This window comes from Plectropomus leopardus, chromosome 19 (assembly GCF_008729295.1).
Source record: "Plectropomus leopardus isolate mb chromosome 19, YSFRI_Pleo_2.0, whole genome shotgun sequence".
Classification (NCBI taxonomy): domain Eukaryota; kingdom Metazoa; phylum Chordata; class Actinopteri; order Perciformes; family Serranidae; genus Plectropomus; species Plectropomus leopardus.
The window spans coordinates 24,306,220-24,327,575 of record NC_056481.1 but is presented as its reverse complement, the minus strand read 5'-3'; the positions used below and the strand labels follow the sequence as shown (position 1 = coordinate 24,327,575).

Below are 21,356 nucleotides of genomic sequence, written 5' to 3'. Positions count from 1 at the left end.
CCACCAGCCGGGCAAGCTGCAGTTACAGTTTACAATCATGTCTGTGAAAATATGGATGCTTCACACACATCGTCCCACCAGCAGCACAGAAGATCTATACAATCGGCATAGTTTCAAGATTCAGCATCTGATCAAATGTCTCCCCTACTGTCTCTGAGTTCCGCCACTGTGAAATCGACAGAGAAGTGTTTTTGCAGGACATCACGATGTCACAGGGAAGTTGACCTTTTATTTTTACGATATATTACTTCATTTTATCCCATTTGACATTTGTGTGAAATGTTGTCATAATTAGCGTATGAATTCCTGAGTTACGGCAAAAATAAAGTTTGTGAGGTCTCACTGACCTTTAACTTTGACCACTAAATTCTAATTAGTTCATTCTTAATTCCAAGTGGATGTTTAAGCAAATTATGAGGATATTCCCTCAACGCCTTCTTCAGATATCACATTCAGGAAAAGGTAACAGGCGCAAGGTCAAGGCCTTGACCTATGACTATTAAATTCTAAGCAGTCCATCATTAAGTTTAAGTGGACGTTTGTGCCAAATTTCAAGAAATTTCCTCAAAGTGTTTTTGTTATGTTGTGTTCATGAGGATGAGACGGATGCAAGGTCTCAGTGATGTACGACCATTAAAACCTAATCAGTTCATCCTTGAATCCAAGTTGATGTTTGTGCCAAATTTGAAGAAATTCCCTCAACATGTTCTTGCGATATTGTTTTCACAAGAATGGGACACACTGGGGACAGACTGGCGACAGACCGAAAACATAATGCACCTGGTTATCATTATGACATCTTCGAACCTTTTACTGTAACATCCTAGAGACATTTATTTTATTCAGCGATTATAAAGTGTGAGATGGTTAGAGAACATTGCCAGGACAGGACTAAGGCACACTGGGTCAAACTGTTTTTGCAGTCAGCCTTTTCTGGGCTACTACATGAAATAAACTATTGCTTTTTAAGTCATCAGTATCTATCAATAATATGCAAAAGAAACTGCACCTGAGTGTGTTAGATGACCAGCTGTAATTGCCTCCAAACATGAGGAGAAATGATTGTCAGTACCTGTGAGTCTGTTCCTGGCCACACTGAGCTCAGTCTGGGCCCTCTGCAGGTCGTCTGCTCTTCTGTTGGCCTCTGATAACTGCTCCTCCAGCTTCTTCATCTGGCTCTCTGAGGACGCCTGCAGCACGCACGCACAGAGGCACACACGCACACATATTATGTTGCATTTACAAGTAAACTTAACATTACTAGCATATTAAAAATGAAACACTGTGACAGTGAAAGCAAGTCATTGTTCATCCTAATAAATGTGACCAAACTTCCTGACCTTGGCTTTCTGCATGTTGTCCAGAGAGGTGGCCAGCTCGTCCACCTCCATCCTAAGGTTCTGTTTCTCCTTCTCCAGCTTGGCCCTTGTCCGCTGCAGAGACTCGCACTGCTCGCTCAGCTCTGCCATGGCGTCGCTGTGCCGTTTCCTCAGGGACGCAGTCAGGGCTTCTGACTGGACAGAGGTCTCCTCCAGGTCTCGCCTTAGACGCTGCAGCTCAGCCTCTCGCTTCTTGTTCATCTCCATCTGTAAATCACACACAGGCTGCATGTCAGGTTGTGTATTTAAGGCTGTGCAGTGGGGTAGTGCAGAACTTATATACGTATGCTAAATATATATATGTTAATTAGTGATGCACAACTTTGGATTTTTGCCGATATCTAAACTATAACAACTTATTTGGCTTATAAGCAATACAGACAGATACATTCATTGTAATTCCTGTATATATTTGTCCGTCATGTGAATTGTCAACATGGGGTGTCTGATGCTTGAATTTGGACCCCAGAGCTTATACTGTTAATACAGCTCTCAGATGTATGGGCCTATAGTTGTCTTCTCACTACTTTCTATTGTGAAAATAAGCACAAAAAGTAAGGAAATTTGTGTTTGGTAGATTATTTATTTGTTGTAACAGAGCGTCTTGGTAATAAATCTTATAACGTTGGAAAGCCTGTTTATTTCCCTTTTAAATGGTGCCACATTTGTAAGGAACATGCATTTGTGGGATGAGCAGCAGAGCTGAGTATGTGGGTTGCGCCCATGAAAAATTTGCTATATCTTCTCTATGCTATGTTTAGACAGACTTGACAACAGTAATCAAGGGGACTGGACGTAGCTCAAGGTCAGTTCTTCATGCTATGCAGAGAGCGGTATAAACTTCTCATCTAAAGCAGTAAGTGTATAATCTAAATCTTGAACAGGTATAAAAAGTGTAATGGTATACAGTGTGTGTGTGTGTGTGTGTGTGTGTGTGTGTGTGTGTGTGTGTGTGTTAAAATGTATATAGTTTACCTGCGAGGCGGTGACCCCTCCTGCTTCCTCCAGTCGGTCAGTGAGATCATCTAGTTCTCTGTGGTTAGATCTGCTCTCTGCTTCTCAACCTGCCAAAAAAACAGAGCAATTCGATATTGGCAATAAACATACAGTGTACAAGTTGATACTTAATTATCAGAATAATTTAACTATTTTTTAAATATTATTCTGGGCTTAACCATTGATCTTTTGAAACCTGAGGAAATTGGCTTGATTTCTTTCAAAAATATTTGGACGAAAGCGTTGAGCAACGAAAGAAGAAATTACCTAAACGTTAGCAAGAAAATAGTTGAAAGTACAAGAAAATTACCAAAAATAAATGAAAAAAGACAGGAATTTATCCATATGTTGACTGATTCTCTATCTGGAGTCACGGGAAAGTGTAAATCCCCACTCCACTAGAAAACAAGTTATGGTATAATAATAAGTCCTTTCGCAAAAAGTGAGTCAAAACCCTGCGTCAAATATTTATTAACAACAGTGAATGTGTATGTTATGTTACACCTCCACTGTATTAAACCTCAGGCAGAGTACTTCATCTGCTCTAACTCTAAAGCACTCCCACCTCATCTGACAGGATATTTGCCCACCAGGGGATCAGCGGGATTGACAGCCCACAAGGGGAAGCGATCTTTCCTGAGTTCAGAGGTCGAGAGAGTAACTGGTTTCCGATCACAGCAATACAGAGGTTAGCTGCTGTCACACAGTCCAAATATTATCTGTGAACTCCTGTTTCCTCTGGAAGTTACCCAGTGCTCTGTTCACTGGCTACAAAGCTGTTAATGACCCTTAAAGCTGCATTCATTGTTTTTGTTGGCTAGTTCAAGGCAGCTTAACAAGCTGTAAATACCAGACTGACATATTATCACCTTTTTAAGTTGTTATGGCTAACACTATGGCAACCTTTTTCCTATTAATACATGCAGACAGAAAAACTGCATCCTTTTGAAGACACATTTATGTCCACCTGATGAATAGAAGTCAATATTCACTCACTTTTAGCTCTGTTTTTGGTCTCTACTGTAACCACGTTGCAACGTTGACAGTACCTATTGATTTGTGGACTGTCGCGTGGAAGCCTCAAATTCAGCACTTTGGCTGAGAGGGTGGAGCTGTGGATGAGTGAGGGGCAGATGTGACTAGAGTGATGTCTCACAGACAGTGTGTCTTCCTAACAGCCCTCACCTTAACTAAGCATAATTTTAAACCTTAATAAAACGTTAACAGGTGAGTTAAATAAAAATTCAACTTTGTATAGTTTTCATAAATGTTGGAATTGGTTATAGAGACCAAGACTGTTTTAGTTTTGTTTTTTGTACCAAGTTGTAAACATTTTTATTTTTGTGAAGTTGGGCATTTTAACAAAGTAGGTCTATGAGGATTTACTCTGCTTTGGAGCCTCAAGCGGCCATTCAATGCAGTTTTGGGCACTTCTGCATTGGATTCTTCTTTTACTTATGGCCAAAAACTGTTTTTGCAAAGCATTATGATGTCACAGTAAAGCTGACCTTTGACCAATTGGACAATGTTGATATCACTTCTCCATTTTGTCTTTTGAGAAATTGGTCAAAGAATTCTTGAGTTTTGACCAAAAAAAATGTTTATGAAGTCACAGTGACCTTGACCTTTGACCTCCAACCACCACATTTTAATCAGGTCATTGTTGAGTCCAAGTGGACTTTTGCGGGAATTTGGGGGAATTCCCTCAAGGACTTCTTTCGATATTGTGTTCACGAGAATGAGATGGACGCAGAGTCACAGTGACCTTGCGTTTTGAGCTATGATCATGTATTCTACTGATATCAGGTTAGAATAATAGAATAGAGGGACAGACAGACTGACAACCCGTGAACATAATGCCTCTGGCCAAGACTGTCGCTGGCACATAAAGATACTGATTTTGCAGCTTTAACTAAAAAGCAGGAGGTAAGAGCATGATATGTATGTGCTTTATTTTATGATAAAGTATTTGTCTGTATAACACTAAAATTTTAAGTGACTCAAATATAACAATGCAATCAAAATTGTGATCTCAAAAGTACAGTACAAAAACATAGTACTTTATAACAGACGTCAAAGTCCAGACAGTATATGTTTCCTACTTTTAAAAAAACAACATTTATGCTTATCAATAAAATGTTAATATTGTAGAATATTGTTTATCTGGAGATTGTTACAGCGATCCTGGCCTGAGGTAAGCCTTAAATGTAATTGTTTTTCTGTTTGGCATCATTTTTCACGGCAACGTTGGCAGCCAGCGAGCATATGACGTTTGTCAGAGTCCAAGGGTCTGCTAACAGGTGTCCATTCAAAATGAGCAGATCAGATTCAGACTTGTGATTATTAAGTTTGAGAACCCCTGCGCCATCATATAACACAGCATCGTCAGTATACCTCTGGATCACACAAAAAAATCCACACAACGTAGTATAATAGAATTTAGCCCTAGTATAATGCAAAGTATAATAAAACTTGATACCTTACATGAAAAGCTACATTTGCTTCACAGACATGCAAAACAAATAAAATGCACAAAGCTTCAGATATGTATGAATGATAAACTCCTCAGCAAAGTCCTCATAGAGACCCTTCTCACGCTCAAGCACGGTACAGCACACATGGAGAGAGTTTATAATGCTAGGCCATTACACGCACAAACAGCCAGCGCTCTGTAGTTAAAAGCACTTGTTGTTTTTACACCGATCCTTTACAGCTGGTTTAAAGACAGCCGTAGATGTTGAGACTGGTCTGTAAAAGCTGGAGTCTGTGGCCTCCCTGATAGCGGCAATGAGCCACAGCCGTCAACACACCTCAGGCAGAACAAGGGAAAACAGATGATACTGACTGGGGGCCTCCTCTTACCCCTCCCACACCCCCAGCTCAGTCTCCGAAAAACCTGTGGGTCCACCAGCTCACCCTCTCCTCTCAACCCCACCCTCTGTGTCTACAACCTGGCTCTGTGTCGAGGGTTAACGCGGAGCACTCGGCTCACTCATCACTCTCCTCCGCACCACTGACTGAGTCAACAGCTCCTCCGGATCAGCACCACCCAACACCACTCACTCCCTCTCACATGCTAATAGGAGGTCAGTGCTCCCTGAAGGCTCTGCAGGAGGAAGGAGATTCATCTCGCTTTGCACAAGAGTGTGAAGGAGTACGCGAATGTCGGTTCACTCTGTGCACACATGCCGATGTATGTTTGCATATGTGCTCTCTAGTATCCATCCATGTCCTCTGCCTCTAGTGCAATGGAGTTTCTTCTCTTACCACAACTACATGGAAGTAGCTCAATTAAAGGGACATTTCACCCCACATTCAAAAATACATATTTTTCCTTTTATCTCTACTGCTATTTATCAATCTGGATTGTTTTGGTAAATTGCAGAGTGTTGGGTGATATTGGCCGTAAACATGTCTGCCTTCTCTCCAATATAATTGGAATAGTTGGCACTCAGCTTGTAGTGCCAAAAAAAAAAAACATTTGAAAATTCAGCAATATCTCTTTCCAGAAATCCTAACCCAGATACTCAAGATAACCCACAGACCTTGTTGTGAACAGTTTGATAAGAGTTTGATGTCGGAAATATCTTGTTTCTACTGAAATACATCAGCCTATTGTCTCAAGGTACAAAAGGACTGCCACATGATTATGAGGTGGACGGTCAGATGGTGTCACTGAATATGTTTACATGCACCAAATAGTGTGTTTTTTGCCCTTATTCCAGAAAAAAACAACAATATTCCCTCTAAGTTTTTTACATGTCAAATGAAAATAAATATTTTACTAACACTCCCATTTATTTGCATGTCGTTATCATGTCAAAGTATAAAGCAGAACAGCTGGAGCTGCTTGTCGTTTTGCGTCTTTGCATCAAAATAGTATTTTTTTCAGTTTCCTAACAGTAGCAGATTTGTTTGACTCCGTCTTTCCTACCTTCACCTTTATGAAAAGGTTGGTGCTGGGATATTTGCACATATTGAAAAACTGTTAATATCCAAGTTTTCTATCAAGTTGAGGTAGATGGTAATAAGTAACTTAAAAATAATTCTTCCAAAAATCTGTAAATGTACGATATGACGGTATGTACGATAAAATTCCCAAAAATTCAACAAAAAATAAGGAATTGCCAAAAGTGCTTAAAAAAGTATATAACATCAATATAATTATAATATATCTATTATAATTACTTTTTTCTTGATATTTTCCCACAGCTTTTCTAAAATAGTTGTCTAAATTGTCTATTGTTTTGTGTAATTTGCTAGACATATCTTAGCAAGTTGCTAATTGTCTTTTCTTCCCCTTATTTTTTCAGAAGGATTCAGACCAATTAACTCAGGGTCAATGGTTTAAGTATTTGTAAAATGTGTCTGGATGCAGCACAAGAAAAGCGATGTCTATCCAGGTTTGAAAAGATTGATGGTGTTTCAGAGGGAAGGATAAGAATCAAATTCAAAGATATTAATTGCATATTTGAGTTGTGTGTGTGATTGTGCGTGTGTTTCTGACTGAGTGAGATCACTCCACTGTACATGTGTGTGTTAAAGAGCGGCTGGCATTCCAGTTGGGAGAAGATCGGATGGAAAATAGTACTGTCTGTCAGCCGCTATCTCCTGATGATATCTCCCCTGTGCGACCTGAGGAGCAGGCTAACAATAGCGAGCCTGTCTGCTGCAGAGGTATGTTGTATTTGAGCTCCCTTGAAGACGCAGGCTGCAGAACAGATAAAGACCTGCGTGTCTCTGCCTGCCTCTTTCCCCGCTTGTGGTTTTGGAGACTGGTGGGGTTGTGTGGCGGTGTAGGGGCAGCCAACACCATTAGGAATGCCACCCAGAGTGGGGAAAAGTGTGCAAAACACGCCCTCAGGCCCGCTGTCACTCTATTCAACACTCGGGGTGAAATATGTTCCTTTGCATTTCTTCCTTTACCTACTGTAACGTGGAAACTCCAGGCAGGACTTAAGAGGGGCGACCAGGTTCTGTGGCTTAAATACACACACGTTTTAAGAGTGTCCTGTTTGAAACAACAAGCACTTAAGGCGCCCACCTTGGAGGATTAGCTTTATATGAACCAGGCACGCTGTTCTGAAACATTTTTACATTTCAAAGATGTCTTGGAAAGAAAAAAAACAAAGCCGATCTTCCGATTTGCTCTTATGAGTAAGGTGAGGAGATTACGAGAAACAGAGGGTACACTGGTGTGTGTGTGTGTAGTATAAAGATTGGGAAAAATAAGAAACAAGGAGGATGTTGGGGTCCCTCTACGCCTCTGGGGTTGCCCTGTATGTTAACTAGAAACACCAGGTCCTTCCCCCCCGAGTTTATTATCACAGGTGCAGATAATTTGGGCTGACCAGAGGCGAGCACTGACACACGTACCCCACCGGCTGCCAACAGATTCATCTTTTTTCTCTTTTTCAATGTTGCCTCCAATCTACAAGCAGCTCTTTGCACCAGAAACAACCTCTTCCTCTTATCCGCCCTGCAGCCTGACAGACGGATTTAAGGCTCATCTGCTCTTTGTTTGATTCAGGGAGAGGGGAGATGTTGTACACTGCCTCACAGTTGTGTTACCGTACCTTGGCTCTCATGGCCCGCTCCGCTTCCAGCTCCTCCTCCAGCTCCTCGATGCGTGCCTAAAGAGAGAAAATGGATTTCAGTGAAACGGCAAAAAGAATAACAGTCTGCTATAATATGAAATATGAGCAGCATATGTGAAGCTGAGCCGTTATCCTCTGGTTTCACAGTGCCTATATCATTGTGACAGAAAACAAATGGGGCGTCACCTCCGCAGATTGTTTGCTATTTCAGGGCAGCACTTGTGTGGTTGCGAGGCCGTTTCATACCCTCTGCTTTCTCTGGGGATTTGGCATGCCTCTGGCTTTTTCCTCAGGTAGCAATTTAGAGCAAGAATGTCCAGAGCCACCATCATTATCTGTATTCTGACCCAGGGCTGGGTCTGCTATGTCCGGTCAGAGAGACGAAAACGCATCGCTGCCATTTTCATGACACTCGAGGAATTTGTGTTATGTTTTTGCTTTCACTTGGTTTTACAGTCCTGGCTAGAAGTCAGGGATGCTTTTCTAGAGCAGCATCAAGGACTGAACACACAGTGAAGTTGTCAAAAATGATTGCCATGTATGTAATATATACTCCATTTTTTTGTACATTTTATATTCAATATCAGTGATACTCAACCTACGGCCTGTGGGCTAAATCTGGCACCTGGGAGGGTACTGGGCGACCTCCCAACCATTTTTAAATTCACAATAAAAATAAAGTAATTCACACTGGGAATTGTTGTTTTTTACTTTTAGTGTACATAATTTGCCAAAATAGAGCTTGGCTATAAAAAAAGTGTCAGTGTTGAATCCCCTGTACCCCTGACAGAGGTCCTCATTAAGCCCCTAATGTCCTAAAATCCTTGAAATATCCAAAAATCCTAGGAAAGTCCTAAAATCCTAGGAAAGTCCTAAAATCCTAGAAAAGTCCTAACATTCTTGAAATGTCCAAGAATCTTAGAAATGCCCTAAAATCCTAGAAGCACTCTTAAATCCTAGAAATGTCCTTAAATCCTACAAACATCCTAAAATACCAGAAACATCCAAAATCTCTAGAAATTTCCTTTAATCCTAGAAACATCCTAAATCCTAGAAATGTGTATGGGGCGGCTGTAAGCGGCCCCTGGCCTCCTGTTATTTTGCAAAAGTGGCCCCCAAACAAAGCAAGTTGGGTATCCCTGCCCTTTAGGTTACAGTTATTATGACTGCTTCTGTTATACAGATTTTAAATCTCAGTGAGGCCATAGTGTATCCTGCTTAAATTAAAAATAACAAAAACCAAATCAATGGTTTATGTATATTTAACATTAAAAGGTTAAATAACTTTATTTTAGAAATGTGAAATTTAGTAACACGTAACAAAAGGTTTGTTCATTGGAAAGCATTGACTCTTATGTTTGAACAGCTGTTTTCATTCCCAAGTCGTCAGAAATGTCGCTTTGTCATGTCTCTTTTCATATAATACGGAATCTGAAAGCAGCCTTTTGCGTCTTCATGAGAAGAACTGGGCTTTCAACTAATTCCTGTGTAAACTCGTTGGTGGCAGTATTTGACCCTGAGAGAAACTGACGTAGAACATAGAGTGAGAAAGTCTATGGGAGGAGGGAGGGGAGGTGAATGGGTCACAAAGCTGGACTTTCACCCAGGAGATAGTTGTTTGTGTCCTGTCTGAAACTGGAGGGGGGGGGGTTCATAAAAAAATTTTTTAAATTTTGGGGCTGGGGGCAAATTATCAAATATTTTCAAAACAAAAAGGCTCAGGTCCAAGTGAAATCACAAGTCACTAGTGTTAAAGTCCAAATCGAGTTCAAAGTATTGATTCTGTCAAGTTGAGTCTAAAGTCATCAAATGTATGACTTGTGTCTGACTCAAGTCCAAGTCATGTGACTTGAGTACACACTTCCTCTAGTTACTTTACAAATAAGGGTTTTACGTACAAAACGTATTACTAGATTTTAATCAAGTTGAGTTGAAAGCATTTTTTTTATTTAGTCACGGTTAGTCTAAAGTCATTGAATTTGTGTCTTGTGTTTGACTCAAGTCCAAGTCATGTGACTTGAGTCTACACCTCTACTAGTTACTTTACAAATAAGGGTTTAACAGACAAAATTTATCATCAGTTTATAATCAAGTCAAGTTTAAAGTCTTTTGATGTTTTTCATCTTAAGTCTACTTTGTGACTTGTATCTGACTTGAGTCCAAGTCATTTGACTTAAGTGTGTACCTGAAGTGGTTACTTTACAAAGTAGGGTTTAAACATAAAAAAATATACATTTTTAAAAATTATGCATTTTTATAAGCTATCCAACAGAATACAAAGCTGTTAAAATGAGCTCCATCTCGACTAACTACAACAATAAAATGCTGCTTACACATTAATGCATTAGTAATAATAATAATAAAATATATTACTATTTCTTGCACTGGGTCCTCTAACCATTACTTTTCGGTTATGGATGAAAATACTTCCTCCCACACTGGTAGCAATATCCGCATAATCATTTGTGTTTACATTTGTGTTCACTTTAAATGTGCCTAAATGCAACTTGTGTTATTCTATCAAATTCTGTTCAAGTAGTCAAAACAATGAGAATTATCTATTTTTAATAAATCACTCAAAGCACATTGATGTTCCACTAATCTCGTGCCAAAGCTGCATTTTGTACTGCTAATAAAAATGTAATACTAGTTTCTCAACATGGCTGCATCCTTCCAAGTTGTGTCATGTTCTGTGCTATCTCCAGCTCCTATCTATGTCTCAGTGTCAGGAAGTGTGTCTGACATGGCATGTAGCCCAGGGCCATTCACAAGCAACAGCACCGACCCTCACTGATGTGGTGCAAGCCGATAACCGGTTGCAAGTTTTCAAAAGCTCCCAAAACAGAACTAGATCACATTTTTAAGGCCAAATTAACACACATGGACAGGGAACTATTTTAAGTTGTACCATCTTTAATTCATGATTAATGCAAGTTTGGCTAAATTTCTCCAAAACTTCCCAAGAGTGGGGTCAGATGTGAAACAGCCTGATACTAAAAATAACACATAACTTCATGTTTTTTTACACAATATTTTTAAAAGTTAAGCACAAACAGAAAGACAAGATAAAAAATAAAAACTCACATGCCAGCGTAGGACCTCTGCAGAGAGAACAGCCATGGTGAGGCAGCAGCAGCCCAACTGACTGACTGACTGTCTGTCCCACACACACACACACACACACACTCAAACACACACGCACACACAATTTCACTGTCGATCCCCTCTGGCATTCTACTGTCCACACCCCCTTGTGCATGCACAGCCCTTTCTGTCTCTAACAGTTCCCCACTCACATATCTGTTTCTTGTTAAATTCCTTCTTTCCACAGCCTCAAACCAGCCTCAAAATAAATATTGTGGCTCTAATACAATTGTAGAAAACATAGTGCACTAACAGTGTAAAGATGTTTGAGCCAGACTGCATGGATAAACGCAATTTGGACTACTTATCTGTGGCGGGGAGAGTTTATACATTGATTTTGTGCACTTTACTAAATGAGATTTATTCTATTTTAAATGATTCAACACTAGCTTCTCTACTTAGGAGCACTCTTGGAGTTATGTGGGGGAAATAACAAAATTAGCCTATTATTGCTGAGAATGGTTGCAGGGTTTGATCTCCATAATTGTATGTGCTTAAAGCGTTCTTTTTTTTCCCCCCGCTGCACTCTGAAACCATAATAATTGTCCATAAATTGCAATCAGATGTGGCCTCATAGCTGATGTCTCCTCACTTGTGTCTACTCAGCGGCGTGGGCAGTTATATCCTGTGAGATCCCCCCCGTGTCGGTCGGAGGGGGAAAACAAGAGCCAAACAATTGCGGGTCCTGCCTCTGGAGCAGACGCAGCATATCAGACCCCCTGCTAATGTCAGTCCACCATACTGACCGCACATGCTCACATAATTCAGGTCGCAGCGACTGGGCTGAAATCTGCTGCTTTTGTTCTTTTAAATGTCTTCAGATGGCAGAGTACAGCTTCCAGCAGTAAAAGTCATGGCTGTTTGATTGGCCGGGCGATGACAGGCCCTGTTGACCTGGTCTGAGCCTTGTGCTGGGGGTGATGACGCAGGTCAGATCAGCGGGATTAGAAACGGCGTGGCACCTGCTCAGCCCAGGTGTAGATTGTACAAGAGAGATGAAGACATTTGAATGAGGTACACATGACTCTGCAGCACGATCTGGGCCCTTTTTGAGGTTGACCATATTAGGAAGTTGTCAAAAATCAGGCAATTTCACACCAACAGCAGGAAATTCATCGTTACAATACACTCCCAGATTTGTTTCAGATCCCGATGCCGGTTCAAAACCCCCAAAGTTTCCTCCCAGGTCACTACAGCGAATTGAACAGATGAGTTTTGAAACAGCAACAGAGAGCTGGGAGGAAATTTGGTCATTTGGGGACCGTGTTGAGCACTGAAACAAAACTAGGGAGTGTATCTGTAAATGTTGTGATTATCTCCCCTCACGAAAGAGTAACTCAAACTCCAGACCAGCTGGTATATGTTCTAACCAATGCCTGTTTATAAAGATGGACAACATGACAGCTCCCCCCACCTGAAGCCAAAACATCTGGATCATCCCCTGGTAGCTGGCTGTAGTAAAGGTCATTAGCACCGCCCCCTTCCTTTTAGCATATGGGACATCAGCCAAACTAAAAACTAAAAGTACATGTCAAATAATTTTTTCTCAACAATAGCTTCTGTCAGTTATGGTAGTTCTGATCCTGCTGTTTGGTTTTCTGGTAAGTTTGGCTTTAATTAGTTATTTAATGCAATAAAACAGAGAGTGTGACATGATTATTGACAGCTAGTGATAAGTGACAAACTGCTGCTGAGGAAAAACACAACTCTTCCCATGCTGCATTCATGGACCCACAAAACTTCAGAATTTAGAGAGGGGACACAGAATGGCACAAAGGAGCACACACACACACACACACACACACACACACACACACACACACACACAGTTGCTGCCAGCTACCACCACAAATACTCTGGTAATACTCTAATACTGTGGAAGACATTGTTTTGTCTTCATTTTTACACAGTTGGACAAAGCAGAGATGTGCAATTTAGTCTGTGTTCTGTTCTGTGAAATGTGTGTGAGACAGACAACTGAAAAATGCACCTGAAATTCCTTCTCTATAGGCATGTTGTCAGATGAGAAGATTGAGACTACCTTATCTGGGATTTCTATCTTCTTATCTCACTCTCGGAGATCAAATAATAAGTGCAATAGTTCAAAATGTTGAACTACTGTTTTAAATTACTAAATGCAGTCTAAATATTGACTTTAGGGCTGGGGTCTCTCTGTCACAGAGATGAGGAAATAAAAGGGTGTTTGTTTTACCTCAATTTCCTTGCTTCCCTTTCAAACCAAAGCTATCTGACTGTGTCTCTGAGGACAGAATGTCATCAGTTGCCGATACAATGCATTTTGTGCAGGAGCGTGTATAACTTCATAAATGAGTGGAATATGTGCTTATAAATATGAAAATACAGCACTCATATCAGCAGGCAGCAGTATGCCTTAAGGCCCAGTTAAGGCTGGACTATTTTGATGCAGAAAAAATGTACTAGTTATAATTATTTCTGTTAGAGAAAAGTTATAATGTTATTTAAATTTCACTAATTTTACTGTAAGATGTTTTGTTGGACTGTTGTAGATTGCACTGCATTCCTTTTACTTGAGTGGAACAAGCTCTTAATTTTATTTTGGAGAGACTTTATATCAGACTGTAAAACACAGATTAGGCACAGACTGGGCTATTTTGTTGGGGAATAATGCCCTGTAGTGTATGACAAGTTTTAAAATGTTATTTTCAGTGAATTCATTGTTATATTTATTGAGTAATAATAAAAAAAAGATATCTAAAATAATTAATAAGATAAATAAAAATATATTATATTAAAAAATAATGAATAATCGATAGATTAATCGATTAATCGAAAAAATAATCGATCGATTAATCGATAAAAAAAAAAAATCCTTAGGTCTACAACACATTGTTATTGTAGGGTGGTGCTTAAATGTTGTTTCACGCCAAGTACGGATTTTCGTCTGGAAAAAAAAATCAAGAAATTAATAAAAAGAATAGGTTCATTGAACATTCGTGCAGGGGAAAAATATTCTGATGGACCTCGATTTCAGCGGATTTCTGCCTGCAAAAAAATATGTTTGGCCAATGAAAACTTATGTTCCAAATGATGTCTTACCTCCAGGTCATAGCTAACTTGGTGCCAAGAGGTGGGAATTTCTTATCAATTTGGTTTCTCAGCACCCAATATTGTATGACAAACGCTGCAGCGACTAACTCAGTAACGTAACAAAGGACAATATATTGATTGAAATTAGCCAGCAGCTGGGACATGACAAATAAATGTAGCAGCACTACACTTGCTGAACGTTGTATGTTGGTTACCAAATGGGGCTAGCCATAACAGCTAGCGACAGTATCAAATTTAGGATCGCATGACAATGACAATGGAAATCCCAAAGTGGACAATTCCCACCGGTCCTGGTGTGCACTGTTGTTATGCAGAAAATTGGCAAATAGATTTTCCGTATGCTCGCACAGCGTTTCCACATCACACTTAAGTGGAAAGTGTATACTATGAAAAATGTGTTGTTCACTGAATAATATTTTATCTTGCTTACAAATATAAGTTTTGGAGCTACTTTTTTGGGCTGCAGTTTATGTCAGTGTTGGGTTTTTGTGCTAACAGAAGATTGTTGTGTTAACCTCCACCTGTGAAGAAGAAAAAATACTACTGCATCTTTAAAAATCCATCCATCCATCCATCCGCATATCAGGGACCAGGTTAAGGGGGAAGCAGACTGAGTAAAGTATTCCAGATCTCTCTCTTCAAATTACTAAAAAATAAACATACTGACAACTTTCTATCAAAGAAATAGCTCCTATAAAAGCTATTGCTGCTGATGCCGTAGACCATCCAAGGTAAAGGGGATGCTGCTGTTGAATTTGCACTGCACTGTGGCGGAGTAGAACTGCTTTACGACCATGTAATAAAACCACAAACAGCACGGGGCTGTTGTAAGAAATCAGAACTGAAGGCCTCAAGACCCCCATCAAGCCAACTGCTATAAATTACCGCACACTGGAGAGGGAGAGGCAGCTGCATCACTGAAGATAGACAAAGCTATCTCTTTGATTCCCCACAAGTACGTCGACATATCCCTCAGGTTGTGACCTTTTACTGTACGTCACAACCAGACATGAGTGGGCGACAAAGGACATGGGCCGTGCAGTCAGCTGGGCTGCCCGTCCACCTGCACAAAAGTCCACAACATGCACGCACAGAGTAATGCATATAATGGCCTTATTGTGAGATAAGAAGGAGACTGCGAAAGCGACAGTAAATGTGAAAACATGCCTACCCTCAAAGACACACGGATCGCCTTTCACCCCTCCAATCGTGTACAAAGGCACTCTTTATTCTTCCTCTTCCAACCCTCTGGAGGAAACATCAGGCTCCCAGAGGCATCAGGAGAGCAAAGTACCACCACCTGAACTTTGAAATCACTGACTCCCGATGTGTCTTGCTCACAGCAGCCTCTCATCTCATTTGCTCCATCCGAGAGACAGACAAAACACATAATCTGCAACATGCCCCAGTGACACAGATAAAAGCTCTCCGACTGGCTTGATTCTATCTGGATGACACAGTAAGATTCACAGGAAAAGCCCCAGTGTAAACTTTACTGTATTTTCAGGGCTCCGTACAGACACAGACTAAACAATAGAGTAAATAATGCTCTGGGAACAGTATAATCAAACAAATAATGCCGCCCTAATCTTAATTATGCTGTGATTGTGTTCTACAAGGCCTCTCAAAAGTGCAATTCTGAAGATAGCATTTTAAATGGCAACATCTTTGGTGGTAGGTCGTCATTGCTGTGATTTTCCACTGCACACACCAAAAAGGACTTGTTTATAATCTGTGTGACCACTGCAAAGGCTGGCGGGGAACTCCATCAATTTTCTGCAAAAAGTTCAATTCATTCCTCATGAGCTGCCAGTGCAAACAGTTGTACAATGTCCTCTGTGGCTCTGGAGGAGCTTTCTTATGTTTGAAAAAATAACCCTGATGATGTCAGGCAGGGCCTAATCAAGGACACTTTTGAGTTAACCCAATTGCCACACTAAATGTTGGCAGCGTATGTTTCTGTCAACCATAGATGTACAACATTTGTATGTAAGCATATTTATTAAAAGTTTACCTTTAAACAACATTTAAGTTTGCTGTGTCTATGTTTAGACACAAAAACCATTTGAATATGGCAAGAAAAAGATCATGTTTTGGCCTAAAACAATTGCTACTAGACATCCAGCTGATGTCTTGCTGAAAAACAACCAGTTTGGTGGTACGATCGCCAGTGGTAATGCAGCTTACATCTCACACAAAAACAATCAGTCATGCAGCTGATGTTTTTCTAAAACACAACTTGTTTTGGAAGCAAAACCACTGCTGGAAATGCAGCTGATGTCTTGGTAAAAAACAACCCATTTTGGTGGAATAATCTCTGCAGGTTATGCAACTGATGCTAAAAAACAACTTGTTTTGGAGGCACAATTGCTGCTGGAAATGCCACTGATGTCTTGCTAAAAAGCAACCTGTTTAGGTGGCAGACCGCAGCTGGAAATGCTGATAACTTGCTAAAAATAACCAGTTTTGCTGGTACAATTGCCGTTGGAAATAATCAATAATCGTAACTACAGAACTATAAAAATGCTGATGCGATACATTATAGTATATATAGAATTAGGGCTGGGTATTGTCAAGAACCTCACAATTCAATTCAATTTCGATTCTTTGGGTCACATTTTGATTTGATTCGATTTTGATTCGATTCGATATTGATCCAGTTGCTTCGATATCGATTCAGTTATGTGTGTTGATGTCATAAATACCTAGATAATTCATTAAATACCTTCTGATATGTGTTCAATAAAGCGTGCATTATCTGTATTGATTTAGAACAAACTCACACCAAAACGTATTTTACCATTACATAATTCTTTATTAAATAAAAATTAAAACTAAAAAACTAAAATAAATTAAAAGTACAGAAAAGTACAAATTTTTGCCTGAGCCGAGCTTAACAAAAGTAATACATCTTTATGCAGGATTTGTCAACCTGCATTTGTGTGTGATCCACAGCTTTAGCAAAAAGGTTGCAAAACATCTGCATCGTGTCGGCTCAAACACTTACGTAGGTTTGTCATATTGCTGCGGTGTTTTAACACTGACTCACGAGGCTCACACATGACGTAACTACTATTGACTTTGTGTCCATGGTTTGCAGAAATGTACTGGGCTGACTGGGTAATTAATATGGGAATGCAGGCCTCTGCTGTGCTCCATTTTAACAGGCAGCTGCCCTCTCAATCATTAAACTCATGGTTGCTGAAAAACACTGTTCCAAGTTTTTAATTTACATATATTGCTGACATCAACACATTCTTTGAGGTATAAACTTAAATATAAAATACAGAGAACTAAACTAAACTAAATATGTTTAGAGTATTAACAAATGAAAAGCAAAAAGAATGGTTGCTGAATGATGCTACCCCCAACTACTCCAAGTAACATCGTCAGAGGGAAGCAGGAGATGCTTATCAGTTTGGGTGTAGAAGGTATGTTTTAACCGTATCCTGACAGGCATGGAGCTGTGAAGTGATGGCTCCAATCACGGAAAAGAGCCCAGCAGCTCTGTTGAAATGCAAGAATGCATCTCACTACTCCTCTATAAGCTGCAGCTGAGCTCCCTGCATGCCTTTCAAGGAAATTAAGCTTGAGTGTCATTACAGCCAAACACTATAATTTATGATTAGTTATTCCTTTGTTTTAGTGTTTTAAGGGGAAAAAAACTGTTAAAAACTCTTAAAATGTCACTGTGTGTTACTTTTGTGTTTTTCACCCATATCCTTTGAACAAAGTACAAGTGCTCCTGTGCTCCTGATGATTTGGACTGATTAATCTTGAAAGCCAGCTGCAGGTCGAGCAAGATTTCATCACGGCACCCATATATGAATGTGATGCACGTAATTGCACAGCTCTTTGAAAATGTTCACGTCTCTCAAATTAGAGACTGCAGATGGAAGGCACATACCAGCACCAGCAGATAACTATCAACCACAAAGGCAAAGGATTTTGTTTCTACATTTTTAACTTAAAATGAGTCTGTGTATCCATAGCCTGATATATCTTCTTCCTCTGCACCACAGAGCTCCTATGTTGCTTAAAAACTATTAAAAATACATCAATGAACAGAACTGTTGCACTGGGTGACATGTTTCTCCATTACCATAAACTCAAAAACTGTAGTTTATTTTGACACAATTCCACATTCATTATCCTTTTGCTCAAAATATTTATCAAGATGTAGCACGATTTGGGGAAAAAAATTACTTTCATTTTTTAAATGTAGTTTTAAAAAAATCTACCTTGTACCTTATCAGAGCACCAAATATGGATTAATCCACCGCTGAAAATAGTCCCCAACAAATATATACTGTATATTCAACACGTTTTCATTCCTAACTTGACAAGAAAACAGCAGCTCTGTACACAGCCCTGCACTTCAAAATGTGCCCCTAAACGTAAACATCTAGCGTCAGTTTTGGACGCCCAGGGACAGCATGTCAATTTCTGCTAGTTACATGCAAAGTGTCTTTTTAAAATAAACTGCCATGTTTCCAGAAAATCTATGTTTTTTCACCCAAACTACTTCAAGTTTAGGCAACTGTTCCCCAAACTTGGGTTTAGAAGAATCATTTTGGTTTAGGTCAAATTTGGTATGTTTATTATGTAACTTTACTAAGTAAGCAAGTTAACAAACAGTGGTGTCCTGTGTAAAAGTCCTGTGTTTGTTTGATAAATCCACTATGCAGACTTTCTTGCTCTTGATACACCTGCTGCCTCTCATACAGACGCTAAAGGGTGCCTTATGTGCCAACAACCAGTGACCAAGCAGCCATATTTCATATCTCTTTGAAAATGTAAATCTTAGTATGAATCAGCTTTTGGTTGTGCACATAGGGTGAGAAACAGGCAAACATATTGCTGGCTTTGGTGCTCTTTGGGTCTTATTTGCATTAATACAAAAACATTGAAATGTTTGGTGCAGGCAAAAACTCGACACACCAGATATATACTATGTTTACTGTACTAAACTGTATGTGTACACAGACAAAAGAATCTGACCTGCAGCTCCCTGCTCTTTCTCTGTAGTCCAATGTTGAGGGCCTCTTCTGCTTCAAGCTTGGAGCTGGTATTGCTGATCTCCAGGTCCTTCCTTCAGAGAGAAACATAACAGAACATTCATTTAACCGCTGAGAAAAAAAAACAATACTGTCAGCCCAAAACTGGATCTGGAAGAAAATTAAAAACAGCCCAAAATTTAATTCAAATTAACAACAAACTAATTTGAACTGAAAACAAACTTAAGACGGATTTGAACTGGAAAATAGATAGCAGATACATTCGGCGTAAGCTTTGATTTTTAGTCCAGATTTTACGTACGACATGTCAAATGGATGTATCATGAGCAACAATTTGGTGTCACAGAAATATGTGAAATGGACTCGAAGGGTTAAACACACATTAGTAGTGGTGAGCACAAAATGTTTTAAAATTATGTGCTGGCAAAATGTACACAATGCCAAAGCAAAGTCAATGATTTGTCACAGAGAAAGTCTGCACAGGGGCAGGTGGACCTTTAACCAGGAGATTGCTGTTCCTGTCCCCTGTGAAACCAAATGTCATCATACTTACATGACTTTACAGATTAATATAACTCGCAAAATACTTTATTTAGAAATGTTTGAATTTGAAGATGTTATTAAACAGAAGTAGATAATAACAAATGTAGCAAGAATTGTGCAGGAGAGGTTAAGAAATCCAAAGGGGATTGGAGGAAAAGCCTCCCCTCTCAAATTTACAATCTGCTTAAATACTGATGGTAATTCTCCTTAAACCTTTGGAACCTGGGCAAATTGGCTTGATTTTTTTTAAAGCATGGAAAGATGGCAATGAACAACTTAGTTAGTAGAAATTACCCAAAAATTTGCAAGAAATCAGTTTTAAAGGAAAACACTTAAAAAATTAGCAAAAACTAACAAAAAATTGAAATTTCTTTTTAAAAAAATTTAAAATGACCTAAAAGAGGTTCTTAAAAATTAAGAAGAATATTAGATTTGTAATTATATTAATTATAAATAAACATCTTTTCCATAGTTTTTTAAGAAATCATTTTCCAAATTACTAATTTCTTTCAAATTGTGAGACATTTCTTGCCAAGTTGCTAATTACTGTCTTCCTAATGTTTTGGAGAGAAATCCAACCACTCTGATCAGGCTTCAAAGTTTTAAAGACTTGTGAAAGCCATCTGAACGCAGCACAAGAAAAGTGATGTCAATCCAGGTTCCACAGGGTTTTTACATGGCAACATAAACAAACAAACAAACAAGTTGTTATAACAATCATAAATGGAACAGACAAATACACATAGACATGTTAGACTTAAATGAAAAGAATGTGTGCTTTATGTAATAATGCAAAGTAAGCAAGTTTGTGTCACATATATCCCGTACGTAGTTATTTTAGCCAAAATCACTATTTTTGTCCATAAACTTAACCAAGTATCTTTTTGTTTTCCAAACTTAAACAAGTGTTTTTCATTCCCTAGAGCTTATCAAACTGAGACCGTTTCACAATGTTAACCACATTACCGTGTTTGACTTTGAATTCCCATTGATTTCATGTTGCCGGCTTAGAATTTTAACACATTTTGTGCCCACCACCCCATCATGTGTTGAAGTCATGTCAATTTCCGTGACGCTATTCTGTACAAAATCAGTGCAATTATATTTCAATTACATTCCTACATTAACTGTTTTAGGGATGCATGATATTGGATGTTTTGCCGATATCCCGTGTGCCAACATATAACCTCTACAAATATTGATATATCCACTTTTTCCCCCCACCTAATTTTAGTGATCATCAAGTTTCTTCTGTAGTGGAATTAACATACTATTATCAGATGAAGACATGAAATACAATGCTTTTCAGTGTCTGTGATATTGATCTATGGTGCAAAGTAAGAAAAATGTTTCAACTTAGAGTTGGATGCATAAAAAATGCAATCACATTTGTGAGAAAAAAGGCATGCACAATGCTTTCATGTACACACAGTTTTTCCTCTCTATTTTAATTGTATATATAGTAGCTCACACAATTTCCACTTCTCTCTGAGGGGTGTGAGATTGTCATCAGCAACCAGCTGTTTCTTTCCATGTGCGGTATGTCACATGTATTTATATATTCATTGCATGCGTTATTTTTTTCATTT

At 39.2% G+C, this 21,356-nt stretch overlaps 1 protein-coding gene across 1 annotated transcript in view; it reads right to left on the bottom strand.

Moving 5' to 3' along the window:
* Positions 1–21,356, bottom strand: part of LOC121959152 (myosin-16) — a 41,212-nt gene that overhangs the window by 11,258 nt on the left and 8,598 nt on the right. Inside the window, 6 exon segments of the mRNA XM_042508349.1 lie at positions 1,073–1,190; positions 1,341–1,586; positions 2,355–2,414; positions 2,417–2,443; positions 7,952–8,008; positions 19,208–19,298. Of these exon segments, the coding sequence (XP_042364283.1) occupies positions 1,073–1,190; positions 1,341–1,586; positions 2,355–2,414; positions 2,417–2,443; positions 7,952–8,008; positions 19,208–19,298 (599 nt within the window).